Raw genomic sequence first — 22,364 nt, forward strand, 5'->3', positions numbered from 1 at the left:
CAGTCTCACTCTATCACCCAGGCTGGAGTACAGTGGTGTGATCTCAGCTCACTGCAACCTCTGCCTCCCAGACTCAAGCGATTCCCATGTCTCAATCTCCCAAGTAGCTGGAATTACAGGCATGCCCCACCACACCTAATTTTTATATTTTTGTAAAAAGATGGGGTTTCACCATGTTGGCCAAGCTGGTCGAATTCCTGGCTTCAAGTGCACCCGCCTTCGCCTCCCAAAGTGCTTGGATTACAGGCATGAGCTATGGTGCCCGGCCCAGGATTAGTGTCTTTATGACATCAGAAAGATTGCTTGTTCTCTCTGTCTCTCTCTCACCACGTGAGCAGGGGAGCATGTGAGGACACAGCAAGAAGACAGAAAGAGAACCCTCACCAGAAACTGACCCTGCTGACATCTTGATCCAGAACTTTTAGCCTCCAGAATGGTGAGAAAATAAATTTCTGTTGTTTAAGCCACCCCATCTCTGTATTTTGTTATCACAGCCCAAGCTGACTAATACAACCAGCCAGAATAAGTAATAAGATTAACTGAAAAACCATTTTCAATAAATATATGTAAAATCACTTACTTTGAAGGATTGATATCGTTCATCATTTAACACAGCTTTAACTTCAGAACTTTCTCCGTCTTCAATAATCTCCTAATGGACAGTTGAAAAATATTTTATATTAGTGATGTTGGACAATTACTGTCTAAGACTCTCAAATTCATGGACCTAGTAGTTTGGTTTCTCATGAAATGTGCATGCATCATATGCAGGGGTATTTCCCTAATTGATCTGGAGAAAACAAGACGTTTCCCTACAATCTTGAAAATGCTAGCTCATCATATATCCAAGGACCCCTTTACGATCCTTATGAACAAAGATACAAATGGTTAAGATCCAGATCTATAGAATCCCAAACCAAAATATTCACTGAAAAATGTATGTCCAAATATTAGTGATAATTTTCTCTTCAGTGAATATGACCTTACTGAAATAAGAAGACTTTTCCATTGAGAAGGTTAATTTTGGACCCACAAAAAAGCCAATCTACATTCAAGCTCTTGTGATGTCTAGCTCAGAGCCCCCTTCCTCTGAGTAGAGTTGGGATAATTGTCCTTGAATAATATACCTTGCACTTGACTATACAGAACCTTACGACCAGATGACCAACTTGCTTTCCTGGGGAATCCCTAAACACCGTTCATTAAATAAGCACAACCTCTGGCGCTCTCCCTGGAGAGCTGTAGAACCACCTCCACTTCATGTCAAACGCACCACTGCTCTAAGGTGGCGCCCCCAGGTGGAACTGATGGAAATCAGACCATTTCCCTGCTGTCAAGATTTAGGCCACTTGAAATTTTCACTATGATTAATAACAATATGGGAGAGTTTTCTTTCTACTAGCTGGTTCCATGTAGCTCCAGCTGTGATAATATTAGGGTACGGATTATAAATAACATGGCTTTATCTATTTATATGTTACAGTAGGTAGCTAGTCAGGCATGAGCAGGGCAGGAGAGGGCTCCCCCTCCAAACCAGGAATGTCAGGCGACCATCAGGTGATGGTCCAGCAGTTATCACAGTATCTCTCTAAAATGATAATTAGTTGCAGCCAGTGCTAGAGAGAGGCAATTCCCTGATGGTCTGGCAGTTGTCACCCTATAAAATGATTAGTCACAGCAGGTGCCAGGGAGAGGCAATTTCCCAATAGATAAAAACACTTGAAATTGGTAATCAGCAGCTTCCATTAAAATCTCAGGAATTGGGCGAGTGGGCATGAGCATGCACATTAAGAAACAAAATGGCAGAGTATGACTTTCCGGAGCATTCCACGGGAAAAGGGAAGAATGCCTCAGGTGAGCATGCATACAACTCCAGTAGACACACTGGGCATGCTCCCCTCCCAAGCACAAGGCGGGCACTGTGCATGCGGGTGGCTCACCCTAAGGGAAGAATCATGGGAAAAGTGACGCAGGACCCCGGAAGTATGCCAGCGTATAAAACCCCAAGTCAAAAGGTCAAACGCTGCACTTGTCCTCCAAGTTGCCCACTTGGGTCTCTTCCAAGTGTGCTTTCGTGTCTTTCCTGCTCTAAAGCTTTTTAATAAACTTCCACTCCTGCTCTGAAACTTGCCTCAGTCTCTTTTTCTGCCTTATGCCCCTCAGTCGAATTCTTTCTTCTGCGGAAGCAATAATTGGGGTTGCTGCAGACCCGAACGGATTCACTATCAGTAACTCTGACACCTGCCACCACTAACGTATTTTGGTGCCATGTGACTAGGATATTCACAACCCCTAACATATATATATGTGTGTGTGTGTGTATATATATATAAATAAACACAGAGAGAGAGAGAGAGAGACAGAGGAGAGAAAGAGGAATATGTATAAAGGAAAATTTGTGATGTACACCACATCTACATAGTTGACAGGAAAATCTGTTAGCTACATCTCTTTCTCCCCCATCCCCACCTACCCATTGGGAAGTGGGACAAATCCCATTTCACACTTACCTCTATGATACCCTTCTCCTTGGACCCCAGGCAGGGAATTCCTTCTGTGTCCTTCATACTGATGATTGTGAATGGCAGAGATTTCAATACAGAAGCTGCTCTCATAAATGCCACACAAGAGTCTTCATTTTCTCTAAACTCACAATTTTCAGCCAATATATCAAAGGCATCCTGAAGGATAAAACCAGATAAGCAAGAGATCTGCTTCCAAGCCCCTGAGACAGTGGTCACTCACAAATGCCTCTTGCCCTTCTTTAAATATTGGAATACCACTTGCATGTTTCCATCTAGGTCAGGAGGGGGTCTCCCATACCCTTGTATTCCTCTCTGGTGGCATGGAGTAGAGTTGAATTGAAAAGACAGGTACCAGAGTGCATTATACGGAAACTTGGAGTACACTGCTATTAAACATTCACAGATGATTTAACTAAAAAATGCTTTGGTGCTCACAGCATCTTGCTAGTCATGACTCAGCATAATCCCCCCTTCTGTAGTATCTTCCCACTAGCCTGTGGCTAGAATTCTGCCTTGATCACTGAGTATCCCCATAAAACACAGCACTTAACACAGGCTTGTTGAATGAATGAGTGTAGTCCTAGGTCACACAGACCCAGAGCCAAGATTATTTAAGGTAGGGCATGTTTGTATTTCTAGCAGGGGAGGAAGCAGCTGTAGCTGCGTGATCTCATGCTCAGCATATCCAGTAGCTACAATTTCCTGGTCTTTCCAACACAGACGTGGAGCTGGAAGTCTAGAAATGAGAAGCTCTGTATTGATCGACTACTACATGTTTCATCCAGCTAACCACTGACTCTAGGCTAGCAGACAAGCAGTTGTGGGTTTTAGGGCCATTCAAAACACAATCACCAATCTGAGGGCTGAGTGGAGCTTTAGATATGATCCTTCCAATTTCTTTTTGAATAGATGAGGAAACAGGCTCAGAGAGAGAAATTGACCTGCCCAAACTAGCGAATATCAGAAAGGCTAGGTTTGTTCAGTTTTTTGGTTTCTCCGCAAAGGCTGTTGATGCATTGTTACCATTTCTATGTAATTTGCTCTTACTATGTTTTGGACTAATTCCAGTACTCGGTTTTTCAGAATATTTGCCTTTGACAAGTGTTGTGCCCATTAATGACAACTCTCTGTAAATAGTAATCCGCTGTCTCTAAAGAATATAACTTATATGTATTTGTCCATTTCCAGGAAGGAAGGAGACCCATTCTCGATAGAAAGAAGGATAGAAGGATCAGAGATCAGGCTAGGGCTGTGGGTAGGTGGGAGGAAAACTTTCCCAGGTTTTCAGAAAAATTTATAATTTAATTTGCGGTCCACAGAAAGAAGCTGCAAGCCCTTCGTTTGCCCTGGGTGTTGATGTAAAGTCCCGTTACCGTGAATATCTGGTTACAGTTGTTTAAAGTGGTTCTTCTCTGACACGCATACTGGGAGATCTTTTGTACAGCAATTGGTGGAGTCTTCGGGGGGCCTGGGTTAGTGCTATCTGAATAGTCTCTTCTCACCTAGACAAATGCATAAGCATCCATTTTCAATAAAAATTAATAGTAATAATAGATATGTATGGAAAAAATTTGGAAGTAGTTGTCTGTGGTTGGAGGATAAAATTATAGGAGACTCAAAATTTATGTTATATACATCTCTAATATTTGAACTTGCTATTATCAACATGTATTATTTTTGAAATCAGAAAAATAACATGAAAAGACCTATCAATTAAATATCATCTTCCTTTTCTATGAACTTATGTAGTTATGGTCCAAGCCCTCTTCCCAAAGATTCTAGCACAATTGCTCAAATATTTGGAATTGAGAGCTTAACTTTTTGTTTTGTTTGTTTTGTTTTGTTTTCTGAACGATCACAGTGAGAGAAAAAAAGGAATCTCCTGCTTTTCTGGCTGCCAGAGTATCAAGGCTTAAATATTTTGAAATATTTGTGTAGAAGTGTGTTCAGGAAAATAGCTACCACTCATTAGATGCCTACTATACTTAACACACTGTGTTAAGTGCTTTACATGTATGTTACTCTAATCTTCATGACCATTTTGTGAGGCTGGCATTATTGTTATGTCATATTATAAAGGAAGAAACTGAAGCTCAGTAAAGCTAAGTGACTTGCCCAAGGTCACACAGGAAGTAAGCAGAGAATCTAGGGTTTACCCCACCTCCGTTGATTCTAAGCCTGTGTTCTTAACCATCAAGCAAAGAACAGTGAAAATCACATCCATGACACTTACAACGAGCTGGTGTTTTCCTGTCATCTCCACTGGTTTCCCTGCTCCTATACATTCTATCAGCCAGGAGACATCAAGGAGCTCTGGTTGTGAGCTGACTTGTATTTTCTGTACTTGAAGCCACTCCAGAACATCCGAACCAGAGTTGTTCTCTGCTACGATGTGGGTGACGGAATCACTGCAAAATGCAAGACAGAGTTACCAGCTGAAGCATCTTTCAAAATCAGAAGCTCCCCTCTTTCCTCAAGGTTTCCGAGCATTCCATTTGATGGAAAAAGACACATGCTAGACCTAACCATAGGTGTGGAGAATTTAGGCCTCCATGCAAGGGAATTCGCTCTACATTAATTAGCATGGCAACAGTGGTCTGGGGGTTACATGTCAGATGCATGAAAAATAAAGACAACATTAGCAGGACTGAGGTGTTGGTGGAAAACCAAGGTCCAGAGAAGATGGAAGATGAAATTGCTCTTAAAGTAGCACCTAGCATTTCACATGAGGTTTTGGCATGCTGCTCCATTTTTACTAGTGGAGGACTTTAATAATCTAATGGCTTTCAAACTTGTTTGACTGTGACCCACAGTTAGAAATACATTTTATATCATGATCCAAAGTAGACATAGAAATAGGTACAGATATAGCTATGCTTATATGGATTAAGCAACTGTCTTAATCCATTTAGGCTGCTATAACAAAATACCTTAGACTGAGTAATTTATAAACAACAGAAACTTATTGCTCACAGTTCTGGAGGCTGGGAAGTCCATGATCAAGGGGTCGGCAGATTTGGTGTCCTGTGAAGGCCCATTCTTCATAGATGGCACCTGCTATGTGTCCTCACATAGCAGAAGGGGAAGGCAGCTCTCTGGCCTCTTTTTTAAGGACATTAATCTCATTCATTAGGTGGAGCCCTCGTAACCTACTCACCTCCCAAAGGCCCCACTTTCTAATATCATCGGCTTGGGGATTAGGTTTCAATTTATGAATTTTGGGTGACACAAATATTCAGACCATAGAAACACCCCATTAAATGATCTCACTGTTTATTATTAATAATAAATTAATTATTTATAACCAGCCTTCAAGAAATTTTGCTTTACATGTTTTCAAAGCATGGACAGGGATCTTTTTCTTAGCAGGTACTGAGCACTTACCATGTTTAAGGCATTGGCCAAGTGCTTTACCTACATCATCTCATTTAGCTCCTCAATAAGTATTACATCATTCACACTTCAAAAATGAGGAAACTGAGGAACAGAGAGGTCAAGTGACATTCTAAAGGTCACACAGCTGGTAAATGATACTCATCTTTTTTAATTGTTTTCTCTGGGCCAGGTATGTTATTTCTAGTTTTTAATAAATCTTCATGGTCAGCATTATATTATTGGACCCAGTGATTTTTAAGATCCTTTCAGTTCAAATAGTCTATAAATCTGAGCAATAGCATGAGCACACAACATACCCAAGCATTGAAGAGAAAACATAGCAATATTTTCTCTTCCTCCTCCTATTTCGTTTCCTTGATTTCGTCTTTCTCCATCTTTTTTTGATAGAATCTGATTCATGAGGTATTTTTTTATTTACTATTATATGCACAACCCTAGATTCCTTGTGATAGTGGTGGTGGTGATGGTAGTAGGAGGTTGGGTTCCAAAGAAGAAAAAGGAAGTTCCTGGACATTAGTATGTTACACAAAACAGATGGCTTATGATGTGAATTATGACAAGACATGAGGCATGAAGATCTGCCGTGTTCAGAGAAGGAAAAAGAACATGGTGTGAGCTGGGAGAGGCAGCTGGTTGGTGGAAGAGCTGGGATCGTGTCTAGTCCTGAATGACACACTTAAAAGGCAGAACTTAGGGTTCTCCTGGAAGAAAAGGGTCAGGGGCCAGAAGGACAGGGAGGAGAATGGCCTGGGCTGGAGTGGAGAGTTTATATTGGGAAGTAATTGTAGACGTGGCTGAATTCGTAGGGACAACTACATTCTAGAGGGTCTTAGAAGCCTGTTGAGGAGGTTTGATCTTCTTTTCTGGGGTTGTGGAGCCAGTGAAGGCTTTTGTGAGCAGAACATTGATAGCATTACAGTGTTATTTTAAAAGACAAGTCTGGTACCTACAATGATTTGGAGGGGAGCATAATGGGGTAGGGAGGGTTGGGGAGCTACTTAGGAAGATGAAACGATAGTGTAAGTGTGAGATGATTTTAACCCAGTATGGCACAGAAAGGCAGAGGAGAAACATGGTGGACATCTGCATCAGCTCATCTATGAAAGATGAAGTCAGGGAGGGAGTCAAATATTACTCCAGCGTATTAATCACAGTAAAGTAATGGCACTTTTGGTAGAAATCGAGATTTAGGGAGTTGTGTCTCTTTGAGGGAAGGAATTGAAGTTTATTTCAGGCATGCTGCATTTGAAGGACAGCAGGAGATCCAAGTTAAACTATCTGGTTGACAGTTGGGATCTGAGGTTGGTGCTCGGAGAGAGGTGTGGGGCTGGGGTCAGAGCTGAGACCATCTGGACGGCAGGATGTGCAGCAGGCCCAAGCAGAAATAAGTCATGGCAAAGCAACATTCTACAAAGATTAAAGGAAGACGGATAACCACTTCCCTATTGTAGATCAATATTATTTCAAAATGTACTTATAATAAAATTCCTGAAGGATTCTTTGGATCAAGGATTAATAGGAAGTGTTATTCCATCTATATTTTCCATCTATATTTCTGCCCTTTGGAGGGAAGAATTATTATTATATTATTATACTTATGATACATTATTATTTATTATAATGTTATTACAATAAATAGAGTTTTACCTAACCCTGAGAGGGAGAAGGGCATGTTAAAGAGGAACCCTGGGACCCCTAACCACCTACACTCTTACCACTTCCCCTACTGCCTCTTCTCCTAGGATTCTCTGAGACAGAGTGGGAATGTCCGCGCTCACATTGTTGGGTGAGAACCATATGCATTTCTTAATTAATACAAGCAAATTTGTGGATGACAGGCTGTATGTCATATGAAGGAAGACTCTGATTCAAACGCCCACTTCCTGCTCATTAAGGAACTAGCAAACAAAACAAAATAGCAACAATAATCTTAAGCACACACAAAAACCAAAAAGTCAAACAAAACCTCTTAAGCCAATGCTACTCAGAGCTCAATATTGGTTGCCACTAGTTCCCAACAAGGTAAGTTCAGAAATTGTAAGTCAGCATTTAGGAACTTTAATTGTAATCTGACATCACCAAAATAGTTTTATTGTGGCTTAAAAAAAAAAAAAAAAGAAGCAGCATTGGTCTTCAAAACATTTTTTGAAAATTGGTCCTTTGCCAAAAGTGATTTAAAGAATTTTGTTGAGAGAATAATCTCTGTTGTGGCCCAGACGGTATTTCCCATCGTCTTGTATTGCCTGAGTTCAGCTGATCCTCTGCACGTGGCCAGCTAGATCTGGGCTGTGATGTGCTTCCTTGTGTCGGGGTTGCCATCGGCCCCTCACAGACAATTCACAGTCTCTGTGTTTTGTTCACTTTCAGCTCCGAGCCCTTACCGAGCAGTATTACTAAGGAGACCCACGGCCTCTAGTGTGCTCTACTGATACTTTCTCATCACTGTCTTGTGGCAGCTGTTTGTCTATTGGCTGGTACAGTGGTTTTTTCTCTGCTCTGAACCCTCCAATACTGAAAATGTTAACAATGTTAGAATATTACTATGCGCTAGATACTCTGGTAGGCACACTTTATACATCACTTCATTTAATTATCAATAATGCCATGAGATAGATATGATCATTCCCATCTAAAAATGGGAAGAGAGGCCGGTCGCGGTGGCTCACGCCTGTAATCCCAGCACTTTGGGAGGCTGAGGTGGGCAGATCATGAGGTCAGGAGATCAAGACCATCCTGGCTAACACGGTGAAACCCTGTCTCTACTAAAAATACAAAAAATTAGCTGGGCGTGGTGGAACACACCTGTAGTCCCAGCTACTCAGGAGGCTGAGGCAGAAGAATAGCTTGAACCTGGGAGGCGGAGGTTGCAGTGAGTTGAGATTGTGCCACTGCACTCCAGCCTGGGCGACAGAGCGAAACTCCATCTCAAAAAAAAAAAAAAAAGGGAAGAGACAGCCTTGGAGACGTTAAAAATTTCACCCAGTGAATAATTAGTTGGTGGAGCAGGGATTTGATCCTATGGCTGTTCTCATCAAAGTCTATGTGCTTGGCCATCCATGACTTTGTGTTCTTTGGAAAAGGAGGGAGCTGCTCACTTCCTCTTGTTGCAGAGGGAGTAACATCTGGATGGGTATCATAATAATAAGAAAACTGATTTCCTCCCAAGGGCAGAAATACAGATGGAATAGCACCTCCTATGTAACATCAGTAAATGTATTGCCTTGCTGCTGCCACATAGAATTTGTGTTTTGCTATTTTATGTACAATATTATATGGACTAAACTAGACTACAGGACATGCAGAACTGCCCCAGAAAACCTCAAAGAATAGTTGCCATAGCCACACATCAAGACGGAGCAGCCACAGGGGGGCTGTCAGGCTCTCTGGGCTCTGGCTTTTCCCTAAACCTCTGAGGGAGATGGATGTGCCAAGGGGGAGCCCTGGACTCATTGTCCAAATTCTGGCCTGTCACAATCCACTCCTACCCCCTGGCTCCATCGCCACCATCTCTTCACCTAGGATTCCTCTGGACACAGCCCTGCCTCTGATGGGAACATTAGAATGCTGGGGGGTACAGAGGGGTGGGGGCTCAAGGCACTATTAAGTAACCAACAATAAATACTGGCATATAAAGGGAATCAGACTAGAAAGAAATACTCGTGACTATTAGCAAAGATAATGATAACGACATACACCCATGTGCAGATATTCTTACTTAATCCTCACAACAGTCTTGCACAGTAGGCAATATAATCACAGAGGGGAAAACTAAGCCTGGGGGAGCTTACATGAAGCTGGGATTCAAACCCAGGTGTGCCTGACTCAAGCAACCTCTTAACGTTCTGTTAGACTGTGGTTAGATGCCTGAGGGGGGCTTTGTTTGCGTGTTTGAAATGCTTTTCTTTATTTTCTCATTTTCTGTAATGAACTATCTATGGTCACTTTTCTAGTTGGGGGAAAATATACATGAATGTCATTTTCAAGGGCAAATAAATCTGTGATTGTGGCTGAAGTTGTTTCTGCCTTGCCCACAGAGACCTTGGCTTCCTTCTTATAATAAAAGATGACAGAAACCCTCCAGCAGCCAACCTCAACCTCAGAGATTCCAAGGTTCTACTGAGATGGCTATTTCCGAAATATCAATGAATTCAATCTTCTCCTAATTTCTTGGCCACGACCAATTGTTAGTGCTTTGGACTAAGTTTGGGAGGTCTTGAACCAATTATAGCAATTCTGAGGGAAGTGGCATTGGTCCCTCAGCCTCCTACAGGGAAGAAGATTCAGGGTCTCCTCCTTCAACTAGTGCTTGACTGTCAGGTGCCCAGCTTGGTCCTTGGTGTCCCTGAGAGCAGGGACAGTGGCATGGTCTCTGGGTCATGCCTGGAGCCCAGCACATGGCCAGATTTATACTAATGGTAAAAAGATGATGGTAGACTGGATAGATGAATGAATGAATGAATAGCTCTAAAGGAATGTCTCTCAAACTCTAGTGTCTACCAGAGACATCCAGGAAGCTAGGTTAAAATTCAGATTACTGGGTCCCGTTACCAGACTTCAGAATCCCTGGGGAATTGCACCTGGGGCCCAGGAATATGCATTTTGACAAGCTCCATTGGTGATTCTGATATAGTCAGTCTGTTTTTGTTATCTACTGTTGCATAACCAGTGATCCCAAAATGTAATGGCTTAAAAAGGCATCTACTTTATTATATCTCACAATTTTGTGGGTCAGGACTTCAGGCAGGCTTGGCTGGGTGATCTCTCTGCCCTGCATTTTTCTGCTGAGGTGCTGATGTTCCCTGTGGTTCTATATTTTGCCACCTTGGTGAGGATGGCTGGCAAGCTGGGCTCAGTGCAGCTAGGGACTGGAGACCCAAGCAACTTTATGTGGTCTAAGAGGAGACACCAATGTCTTACATGAGTCTCTGGGGTCCCAGAGCTTGTGTTCCAGAGAAAGTCACACAGTGTCACTTCCACTGTACCTTACTGGTTGAATCAGTCACCAGCCCTCTCAGACACAAAAGACAGGGAAATCGCCCCTCCCTCTCCACAGGAGGACCTATGTTTTAAAACCACCCCACAGCCCAAGAACTCCACTTTGAGAAACACCAGTGTAGAGAAAGATCTTTTCTATTGAACTGCCCCAGCCTAGATTTGACTCCCACTCGAGTCTTTGGCCTCAATGGCAGCTGTGTTTTCCAAATGGTACTCATTTCTCTGCAGGTACGTGACATAATTTTAGGAGGTATACAACTGAACATTTAAAAGGCCTATGTGTTTATTTATATCTATATTTTAAATTATGCATCTCAGATCATAGTTTTTATGGATATTATTCCTTAGAACAAGGCTAATTTTATTTGAAATGACTCAGTTTAGGGACAATTAAAAGAAACACACTGGCCATGTGTGGTGGCTTATGCCTGTAATCCCAGCACTCTGGGAGGCCCAGGTGGGCGAATCACTTGAGGTCAAGAGTTCAAGATCAGCCTGGCTAACATGGTGAAAGCCCGTCTCCACTAAAAATACAAAAATTAGCTGGGTTTGGTGGCCCACGCCTGTAATCTCAGCTACTCGGGAGGCTGAGGCATGAGAATCGCTTGAACCCAGGAGGTGGAGATTGTAGTGAGCTGAGATCCCGCCACTGCACTCCAGCCTGGGTGATAGAGCAAGTCCTTGTCTCCCCCCAAACAAACAAAAACAAACAGAAGAAACAGATTACGTATATATTATAATAACAGATGTGGTAAAAGATATTACGAGAATCGTGACTGTGGCACTCAGATGTCTGAAAAGCCCTGGGTTATGGAATTAACTCACAGACTTCAGTTCTGCATTTTTTTCTTCAGGCAACAATTTCCCTGTTCTTCCTGTCTTTCTTTTCCTAGTTGGTCCTGCCTCTCACGAAGTATAATTAGAAAAACCCTCCACGAGGAAAGTGGCAGCTATTTTTATTTGCCTGGGTATAGACTCCTTCCCACCCTCTGTCTGACTTTCTGGATCCTCATGGTTGGTCACCTGCTGTTTTCTTCCCAGGGAGAGGTCATTCCTGATTCTTCCCATCTGAGATAGAACTTATTTGTAAACAATGTCTTCAATGGTCATTTACAGTTAAACTGACCTGTTTACAGTTTAAAAACCCTTCTACCAATTTCACGTAGCAACTGATCTGTTTCAGGATCCTTGGAACAGAAAGATCATGCAGTTTTGTTTGGTTTTATCGCAAACTCTTACTAGCACCTAGCACCACTAAGGACAGGTTTCTGTCTCCAGCCCTGCTGTACTTATGACTGAGACGGAGGCCCACCTTAAATGGGATTAAGAAAATTTTTATTAATTTAAAGCCACAAATTTTGAAATACAAAGTAATTTGGATCAGAGCAAGAAAAAAGTTTACATCCCATGCTCATGCTCTTGAATTTATAAAAATAAAATATTTATTATGTTGCTGATGACAAAAGTAATACTCATGCATTGCAGAAAAAAAATTCATTACAAAAATTACTCTTGGTAAACACAAGTTCCTTGGGCTGGTTTTATATTCACCAGATAAATAATTCTCTGAGCAAATATTTCTTGAGGCCTCCTATGTGAAAGAAAATTGTCTAAGTCTGTAGATGAGGTCTACACGTGGCCTTGTGGAGTCAGAGAGGGGTAATTGGATGAGATTAAGAGCCTTTGCTCATCAAAAGGAAAAGCTGGGAGCCCATCCTAGGCAGTGACTCCCACCAGCATTCTAGGGAGGAAGGCTTCTCTCTGGGGGCTTTCAGGAGTCTAAGGTCTGGGAAGCAGAGAGGTAAAGGGAGAAGGCACTCAAGGTGGTGGGAAAAAAGCAAGAAAAACTGTAAAGAAAACCAGGGAATCTGTATTTGGATTCTGGGCCTGGCCTGGAGAGTGGCCAGTTCAACTTTTATTTTCTAGAGCAGGTAACTGACCTCCTTCAACTGATGTTCTGTTTATTTTGCAATGACTTTGAATATTTTGATTTCAGACACCATAAATTTGAAGTGTAGAATAGAACATTGCCAAAGATTAACAAAGCTGGACACTAGTTAAAGTGGGAAGGATGGTTATATTCAGTCATAATGATGGCAATAGGAAAGAGGCTCCAGTGTGCAGTGAACTCAACTTTATGGGAACAAAAGGCATGAGACTTTTAAAAACTGGGGTATGCTGCTAGGGGAAGGGTGTGCCCCTGAGGGGTAGTAGGGGGGTGGTCCCTGTGACTAGGCCATCTGGGTTTGTTAATTGGAGCTTATCTGGAGGAGAAGCAAACTTTTGTGGTGTAAATTAGAGCAAAGTCCTCTGAAGTTAGGCCCTCCCTCCCACAGAATCTGAAAGTCAGAGTTATCTCCTTGAAGGGTTGCTTTTCTCAGATCCTTGGAAGACAGTTCCGGATGGTTAGAAGATTTACATCTCAAAGGGACAGAGAAAGGATTTATCATTGCAACTTTCTAAAGTAACTGCTTTAAGAGAGGGTTCACGGGCCAGCTGCCTATTGCCAGTGTTTGGCTAGAATAAACAGGACATTCTCCCGGCAGTGATGAACTTTCTCAGGCAGGCATTTTAAAGGGGGCCATCCTAGGCACATGGCCTTAACTGCTAGAAGCCATGCTACAGTTTGGTCAAGGAGAGAGTCTTTACAAACATTCAGGTGGAAAAAAATAATGCATTTTACTACCATGAGATTGCCAGGGACTTTTGGAGGCAATGGTTTTGAGATAATGAGTGAGACAGAATCCACATGTCAAACGTTATATAATGACTGTATGGAAAGGGCAAGCAGCCAGTTTAGATAAAACTAGACCAAAATAATACTAGAAGACTAAAAGTACAAAGAGCAGGTAAATTCTATTTTTTTTTTTTTTAGAGAAAACTTGTTCAAACTTGGAATATATGCTATGCTACTTTTTTAATTCCAGTTGACAACAAAGGTACAATTCCCGACTTCGCTGTCTGACTGTAAACTCCTTGTTTGCAGGACTCATGTCTTCCACTATTTTGTGTCTCCACAACCTGACAAATACTGCACAGAGTGGGTACTAACAAAGCCCTTTATTGGTGATGACGTGATGCTGCATCTTGCTTTCATTGAAGACAATGCCTTCGAGTGGCACCCTTGTAGATAAACTATGGAAGTCTAGGAAGGATTGTCATCCTCTGGTGGGTGTCAAGCTGCTTGAACAATGGAACTTGTGTTAAACAGCTAGGTAGATGCAAAGGTGGAGAGCCAACCTTCCTGGCCGTGCATTTTCTTCCTCAACATCAATGATTTAGGTCTAGACACAGAGAGTAAGCTTAACTAATTGTCAGGCCTCTGAGCCCAAGTTAAGCCATCATATCCCCTGTGACCTGCATGTATACAACCAGATGGCCTTAAGCAACTAAAGATACACAAAAGTAGTGAAAATAGCCTTAACTGATGACATTCCACCATTGTGATTTGTTTCTGCCCCACTCTAACCAATCAATGCACTTTGTAATCTCCCCCACCCTTAAGAATGTTCTTTGTAATTCTCCCCACCTTTGAGAATGTACTTTGTGAGATCCGCCCCGTGCCCACAAAACATTGCTCCTAACTCCTCCGCCTATCCCAAAACCTATAAGAACTAATGATAATCCCACCACCCTTTGCTGACTCTCTTTTCAGACTCAGCCCGCCTGCACCCAGGTGAAATAAACAGCCTTGTCGCTCACACAATGCCTGTTTGGTGGTCTCTTCACATGGACTCGTGTGACACTAATGTGTTTATGGAGGAGGGTTGATGACAGAATGAAATTTTAAAATAGCTCCATGTATTGGAACCCAGGATGAAATAAGAAAGTGACAAGCAGTAGGTTCTGATCCTTCTCCAGCTTGACCTGGGTGACAAATTGCTCTAAAATTTAGGAAGTTAGCCATGGAATAAAATTCACTATTCTTTTCATAAATATGCAAAAATGCCTCAAGGGTTTTAATACTTTCCCTGATCTACATTTTAAGACCAGCTTCCTATGGCACAGTGAATGGCACCTATTTTGCAATATAGCATAAATGCTAGCGAAGCTCCACCCAATTATGTTGCATGCATGTTGCAGAATGAAATAGCTCCAGACAGTGCAACACTTTGAGGTACACCATTTCTAATTTGTGTGTTCAGGCCCAGGTAAAGCAGGAATCAGGTTTTTTCTCTAATTTAATCCTCCTGGCAGCCGAAGAATGTGTTAGGAACAATGAAAACTGTTACCTATCTGCTGAAAAAACAGCTTTCTTTGTTATTTTTATTTTTAAAATGCATGCTTATTGTAGCCTGGGCACAGTGGCTCACACCTGTAATCCTTTGGGAGGCGAAGGCAGGAGCTAGGAGTCCGAGACCAGCCTGGGAAACATGGCGGAACCCCATCTCTACAAAAATTAGCCGGGCATGGTGGCCTGCATCTGTAGTCCCAGCTACTTGGGAGGCTGAGGTGGGAGGATCCCTTGAGTCTGGGAGACGGAGGTTGCAGTGAGCCGAGATGGCACCACTGCGCTCCAGCCTGGGTGACAGAACAAGACCCTGTCTCAAAAACAACAACAACAGCTATATATATATATATATATATGTATATATGTGCACACACACATATGCATATATATATATATATATATATATATACATGCTTATTATAAAAAATATATGGGAGGCCGGGCACGGTGCTCACGCTTGTAATCCCAGCATTTTGGGAGGCTGAGGTGGGCGGATCACGAGATCAAGAGATCGAGACCATCCTGGCCAACATTGTGAAACCCTATCTCTATTAAAAATAAAAAAAGATTATCTGGGTGTGCTGACACGCGCCTGTAGTCCCAGCTGTTCAGGAGGCTTAGGCAGGAGTATCGCTTGAACCTGGGAGGTGGAGGTTGCAGTGAGCAGAGATTGTGCCACTGCACTCCAGCCTGGGACAGAGCGAGACTCCGTATCAAAAAAATAAATAAATATATTGGAAAACATAGAAAATAAAAAACAGCCATAATCTCTCCCTACTAACCCCCACCCCCAAAAAACCACTTACAACATGTTGACTTGTTTCCTTCCTGTCTTTGTTCTATTTGTTGATATCATTTGACCTAGCTCATATTGTGGAGAGAGAGCCCATTCCTTAGGGTTTTGCTGTAAAGGTCAATGGATCCAGCAATTCACAAGAAAATAATTACACTTTACATTTGTTTAACTGTTTTAATTTATCAAAGCACATTGACATGCATTATCTCATTTGGTGATCACATCAGATAGGCCATTTATCAGGATATTAAGATCAATGGGGGGAGAGGGGACCTTGTCCCATACCCCATGGCTGGGGAGGCTCAGAGCCAGGATTTGAGGTTTCTGAATTTCTTATCTAGAGATTTTTCCCCAACAATACTTTTTATTTTTCTATCCAATTAAAGTCTGTATATCTATGCACAGAAATTCCGTTTGAGACCTAGGACTTCTACTTCCTGTGGTTTATTTTTGCGCCATAGAGCACATTTGTATTTAATGTGTCTTCTGAGCTACCAGCCTGGGAACTTTGCCATCATCACATGCACAGCAGCAGTTTGCTCACCATGCACCAGTTAGCTTCCTCTGCCGCCTGACCACCTGGGCTTGGTCCCTGGCAGCAGGCATCTGGGGCATGTAGCTGCCTCTTCAGCTGTCCTGCCAACAGAAGAAACTTACCTCCCATCATCTCCCTGAGTGCCTGCCTCAGCCACCATGTATGTATTCATTGCTGGTCCTTGCTGGAAGCTTGGACATTTCAATGGAGAGCTTTCCAGTTAGTGGTGCTTCTGGTTCTTTCCTTCCTGCCTAACCCTTGCCAAATTTCTTTACCATGAAAAGCAGTTCCATATTTGCTAAGGCTTTTAATTTCTTTTTTAAAAATCTATTTTTGGCCAGACATGGTGGCTCATGCCTGTAATCCCAGCACTTTGGGAGGCCAAGGGGGGCAGATCACAAAGTCAGGAGATAGAGACCATCCTGATCAACATAGTGAAACCCCGTCTCTACTAAAAACACAAAAATTAGCCGGTTGTGGTGGCACGTGCCTCTAGTCCCAGCTACGCGGGAGGCTAAGGCAGGAGAATCACTTGCACCCAGGAGGTGGAGGTTGCAGTGAGCCGAGATTGTGCCACTGCACTCTAGCCTGGGCAACAGAGCAAGACTCTGTCTCAAAAAAAAAAAAATCTATTTTTTTTGGCTTCTTTACCTATATAATCTTCCTGTCTTCTCCAACTCTAGCCTTCTATGTAAGTCTGTAAGATTAGGCAGGCTTAACAGTTAGATGAAATCTAGGATTTTCTTGGAAAGGATGTTAGAAAATGAGATTCAGAGTGGCTGTAGGAGGTTATAAAGAAGCAGCAAGAGAGAAAAGGAGGCCTTGCAAAGAGAAATCAGGTGGAAGAAAGGCCATAGGAAACTCAGGAATTTCTGAATGGGGCATTCTAGCAAAAAATGAATGAAAAGCCAATGTCATATGAATCATGGTGTTGTGAACATTAACATATCTGAAAATTGACTTTTGAAATATGTCTCCTCAACACTTGGAAGCTGACATTTTCTTCTGCATGGCATGCTTGTCAGTTTTATTTTCAAATATCAAAGACTATTTTTACAATCAAAATGTCTTTTCACATAACATTTTTATAGTGTTGCCTGAAAATTTGTGGTCAATTTATTCCTTGCACAGTCAAAGCAGTCAATTGCATAAATGGTTACTCCTTCATTGCAAGCCCCTTAACAGTTTAATCCAGAACCATCACTTATGTCAAGGTTCTAATACCATTTGTTTCTGGATTTTGTTTGTTTTCTCTCCATTTGAGACCAGTGAAGAGCTTATATAGCAGTTAGAAAAACAACAAGAATAATTGCTGTTCAAGGTGAGTAGATTAGTGAGTGAACCAATCTAGGTGGTCCAAATGCTTCTATTGCCTCCTTGCCTGGGATCTGATTACATCTCACTCAGCGTGATGTCTGTCACCCCTAGACAGAGCTGTCTTAACAGTGAATACATCTTTACCTAGCATCTCTCTTTCTAAGAACCCCACTAGGACCACTCTTAGGAAAAATGTGATCAAGGCCACATCTGGGTGCCTGTGGTAAGCTGGCTACTCATCCTAGCCCACCACAGATGCTAGTTGCCTTAGCACGCCCAGATGTATAGGTAAGAACCAAGCAACCAAATCATGCTTTCTGCATCAAAGTAGCCAAAACTTTTTTATTGAACTCAGTGATACTTTGTTCAATTTGGTCAAGAATAGAATTGAGTGGTTCAGCATTAAATTTTCCAGTTAGTGTTCTGCTTATCATCCCTAAATAACGCATCTCATAGGAGTGAAAAGCAAAAAACAAAAAATTTATCCCATCTTTTGGTGTCAACTAGTTTCAATATAATTGTATTCAGTCCCCACTTATCTCATTTTCCTTAACTAGTTGTTCTTTGATTTCAAATCGGCTGTTCTCCCAGTGGGAAGATCACCTCTTCCTCACGTGGAAGAAAACACAGGTTCCTTGGGTTCCCAAGAAGCTGTTCACAAAGCCCCTGCTTATTTACAAAGCGAGATCGATGCTGTCCTACCTGAGCTCATTTTCAACCCTGAACCCTTTCCTGCGGGCCAGCTCCATGAGGAACGCTCTGCGGGTGGTTCCCATTTTCTTCTCCAAAATGAAGACGACCAAATCTTGAAATTTGATATCTTGAGGAGAGGAGGCCATCAAGGCACCCGTCTGCCGGGGTCTCTTCTTCCGAGGGCTCAAGTGGGACGCTTGTGGTGGATCCATGGGAAGAGGCTGCTGCTGCCTCTGGCTGGCCCATCAGGTGGTGTCTCCAGAAGGGAGGGAGACTGCCACCCTCCTACACAAAGGGTTTTGATGTCATCTCACTGCCAGACTCTGAAGCCAGGGCAGGGCTTCATGGGTGCTGCTCTGGCAACAGCTTCCTGCCAAAGTATGATGGGGAATTTTTATCTCTGTTCAGTTCATTTGTCCAATATGGAGATCATAATGAAGACAGTCAATTAACTTTTGTTTTCATACACACAATCTCATTAGCTCCTCAGAGTAACCTTGTGAGGAAGGTAGGGAAGCATCATTGTTTGCATATTTATTTCTAAATGTACTGAGGCCCCTCTGTGGTCTTTATTTGTTGATGCCTTTTAAACCTCCCAACTCACTTGCATTCTCCTCCTTTTGTAGACAATCATTACACTGTACTGGATGTCTGTAATTTGCATGGGTATTACATTCTGCTTGTGGTTGTTTTGATTTTACATAAATGGCATTGTTACATTTCTCATTCTGCCAATCACCTTTTTATTTCACTTTGAACTATGTTTTCCAGGTCCGTATTCTAATTGCTCTGTTGCTTCTAACTGCTCCGTAGTATTTCATGGTGGGTATTACCACCTGTTCACTTACATAGGTACATTTTATAAACAAGAGAACCAAGGCTCAGTTATTCAAGATCACAGAATAAGGGGCCAAGCCAGATCTTGAATTTAGTTCTTTGGATTCCAAATGCTGTATACATATATTAGTTTTTTAAGTGGATTAAAGTTGTCCAGAGAGTAGTCTGTAATGAAACCTAAAATAGATCTTCTTCAGTGGGATGGTATGACTTTTAGATGAGAATCACTACCATAAGGAGACATTTTCATAACTTTATGTGCAAAATTAAATTTGTCTTTCATTAATACACTCTATAGATCTCATTTTCTGAGCAGCTACTACATGGCCAAGGCAAGCACCTACCAGCCTTAGCTGATAGGATCCTCACAATACCACAATCAGGTGGTCCTACCTTTCTCATTTGGCTAAACAATTTGCCCAAGGTCACAGAACTACTGAATTTTCACAACTGAGAAATGATTGAGCTAGGATTTGGACTCAGATTTGTCTGATTTTAAAAGACATACTCTTAACCACCAAGGAGCCTTCCTCTGTATTGTTTTCTCCAATAACTAATCTGAGCTCTGCTTACCTTTTGTCCTTTTTTTTTTGAGACAGAGTTTTGCTCTTGTTGCCCAGGCTAGAGTGCAGTGACACAATTTCAGCTCACTGCAACCTCCGCCTCCTGGGTTCAAGCGATCCTCCTACCTCAGCCTGCTGAATAGCTGGGATTACAGGCGCATGCCACCACGCCTGGCTAATTTTTGTATTTTTAGTAGAGATGGGGTTTCACCATGTTGGTCAGGCTGGTCTCGAACTCCTGACCTCAGGTGACTGGCCCACCTCGGCCTCCCAAAGTGCTGGGATTACAGGTGTGAGCCACCATGCCTGGCCAACTGTGCCATATTATTTGAGGCTTTTGCTATCTCCAAAAGCACGCAGGCACCTCACCACCATATTAGGGGAAGAGTGATGTGACAGCTGCCTTAAGGCATGGGCAAAGCACTCTGTGTTGCTCAAGAAAGCAAAATCAGAAATCTTCAGATGGAAATTGTAGAGTAATAGATTCCAGTTCTCTGCAAGTAAGAATCGTTTAGTAACTCAGCTGTCTAAAAATATACAGAGAGCAGCTTTATACAGTTGTATGTTACAAGTCATGAAAAGTATTCAACAGATGCTGGATAACTGTTTATTGAGCTGTAACAGAAGGGAATTCAGACATCTGGTAAGGGCCTATAATGCAGCTCTGAAATTCCCGGATGCTATGACTGTTTGCTAGAGATCAACTGGGAGATGAAAGTTCATTTTGACAATCACTATTAGGTATTTGGTTACTGAAGAGCTGAATGCTTCATGTTAGAATGCAGTCTTAGCTACCAAATGGTGCTGCAGCAGGGAGTAAGTAAATGATTCTAGCAAGAGTCTGGTATTGTTGTGTTCATTCCCAAGGTATAGCCACCTAATGGTAAAGGCGCGCCACCTAAGCAGTAAAGAGAATGGGGAGGTAGTACTGAGATGTGGGTAACAGCTCAGGCTTCGTCAGGCTGCCCATAAAAATTCTGTCTCTATTGCTTTGAAGCTTCAAAGCAAGTTGCTTAACTTCTTTAAGCCTCAGCTTTACCTCATCTGTAAAATGAGGACTGAGATAGCCCACATAACCTGCTGGGCGGAGTGCTTGACACAAAGGTAGCACTCAATAAATGTCAGTTACTAGTAATTTATGTTTTGTTTTTAGAGACATTCCAGTTCAATCTGAAATCGGATATATATGTTTTGTAAAACTACTAAATCATCAAAATATCATATTAACCAATGTCATATTTAATTTGCTTTGAGTCACTGGTATTGAGAAGATTATCAACAAAAATTTCAAATATACTGATGCCTGTCTGGTTATCAGGCTATCATCTCTCAGCTGCAAATCTACCTTTTTTTCTGGTGGATTCCATGAGGTTGAGGCCAGGACTGAGCAAATTCTCTTTCTCATTTGCCGGCTGACTTTATGTCAGGCTCTGCCAATGGTGAAACCAGAGGGAGACCGAAAGGCTGGATAAGAGGAAAGAGGTGACCTTTTTTGTTTGCTTGCTGCTACAAAGGTCAGGGTCTTCACAGTAATGGTTCTCTACTGAGACAGCAGTGGTTTGTTCCAGTCTTTAGCTTTTTTCTTTTTCTTTTTTTCTTTTCTGCACAACCAGACCTAGCCTTACTGTACCCTTCAGAGGTATCAATACCAGTTAGGTGACATCTCCTCAAAGATCTGAGTCCCAGCTCTGCAGAGGTTTCCCTATGAACTTCTATGGCACCAGGGGCAACAGGCAGCACTTCCTTGTTAAAGATCTGTGTTCCAGCTCCATGGGAGCCCTGCTCCAAACTTCCAGTTTTCAACAATTCCAGCTCCACCCCTGTGTTGCTCCAGCCCAGTGGTGTAGTGTGCTTCTTGCAGTTTCTTTCTCTGAGTTACCTCAATGTCCTCTTTTTGCTTTTTCAGCCATTAATGTCTGTTAAACCAATCTCCTGTGGTGAAGGGAGGTGTGAAATAAGGTCTGAGAGCACAGATGTGTCATTGCCTTTTCAGGAACTAAATTAAATCATGCTCATGAAGTGCCTTGAAAATAATACAACACTATACAGAGTTCTCTTATCCTCTTTGGTATTGCTGCCAATAGCAGGAATTGATTTCTTCTTACTATACTATAATTTTCTGAAGCTCTTTGCATCAGATGTTGAGCACTCTCCTTGATCTACTAGATTGGTCAATAATCTCCAAATCTCAGTGTCTTAACAAAAGTTTATTTGTTTATGCTACTTGGTGGAGAATTCTGCTCCATTTAAGACTCTTCAATATGAGCAAGTAGAATACAGGTGTTAGGAGCCAGACTACCTGAATTCAAAACCTAACCTTTCTTTGCTTCATTTCCCTTATCTCTGCAATGGAGGTTAGAATGATTTCTATCTTACAGGTGGCTATGAGGACTAAAGCACTTCAAAGACCACTGGCATGCAAGTTCCAAGAACTGTCCATTGCTATTGTAATAGTGCAGGTTTCTCCTTGTTCCCC

General features: G+C 42.1%; 1 protein-coding gene across 2 annotated transcripts in view; it reads right to left on the minus strand.

The window, feature by feature from the left end:
* The window catches only part of DNTT (DNA nucleotidylexotransferase), a 35,835-nt gene extending 17,071 nt beyond the window's left edge, over positions 1–18,764 (minus strand). For both annotated transcript variants that reach the window (XM_055253995.2, XM_055253985.2), the window contains exons 1-5: positions 18,498–18,764; positions 4,759–4,933; positions 3,899–4,027; positions 2,511–2,681; positions 581–652 (exon numbers count right to left, since the gene is read on the minus strand). In XM_055253995.2, the coding sequence (XP_055109970.1) occupies positions 581–652; positions 2,511–2,681; positions 3,899–4,027; positions 4,759–4,933; positions 18,498–18,700 (750 nt within the window). In that variant the 5' untranslated portion in view covers positions 18,701–18,764. The remainder of the gene's footprint in view (positions 1–580; positions 653–2,510; positions 2,682–3,898; positions 4,028–4,758; positions 4,934–18,497) is intronic.
* Between the last annotated feature and the right edge of the window lie 3,600 nt (positions 18,765–22,364).

This window comes from Symphalangus syndactylus, chromosome 2 (assembly GCF_028878055.3).
Source record: "Symphalangus syndactylus isolate Jambi chromosome 2, NHGRI_mSymSyn1-v2.1_pri, whole genome shotgun sequence".
Lineage (NCBI taxonomy): Eukaryota > Metazoa > Chordata > Mammalia > Primates > Hylobatidae > Symphalangus > Symphalangus syndactylus.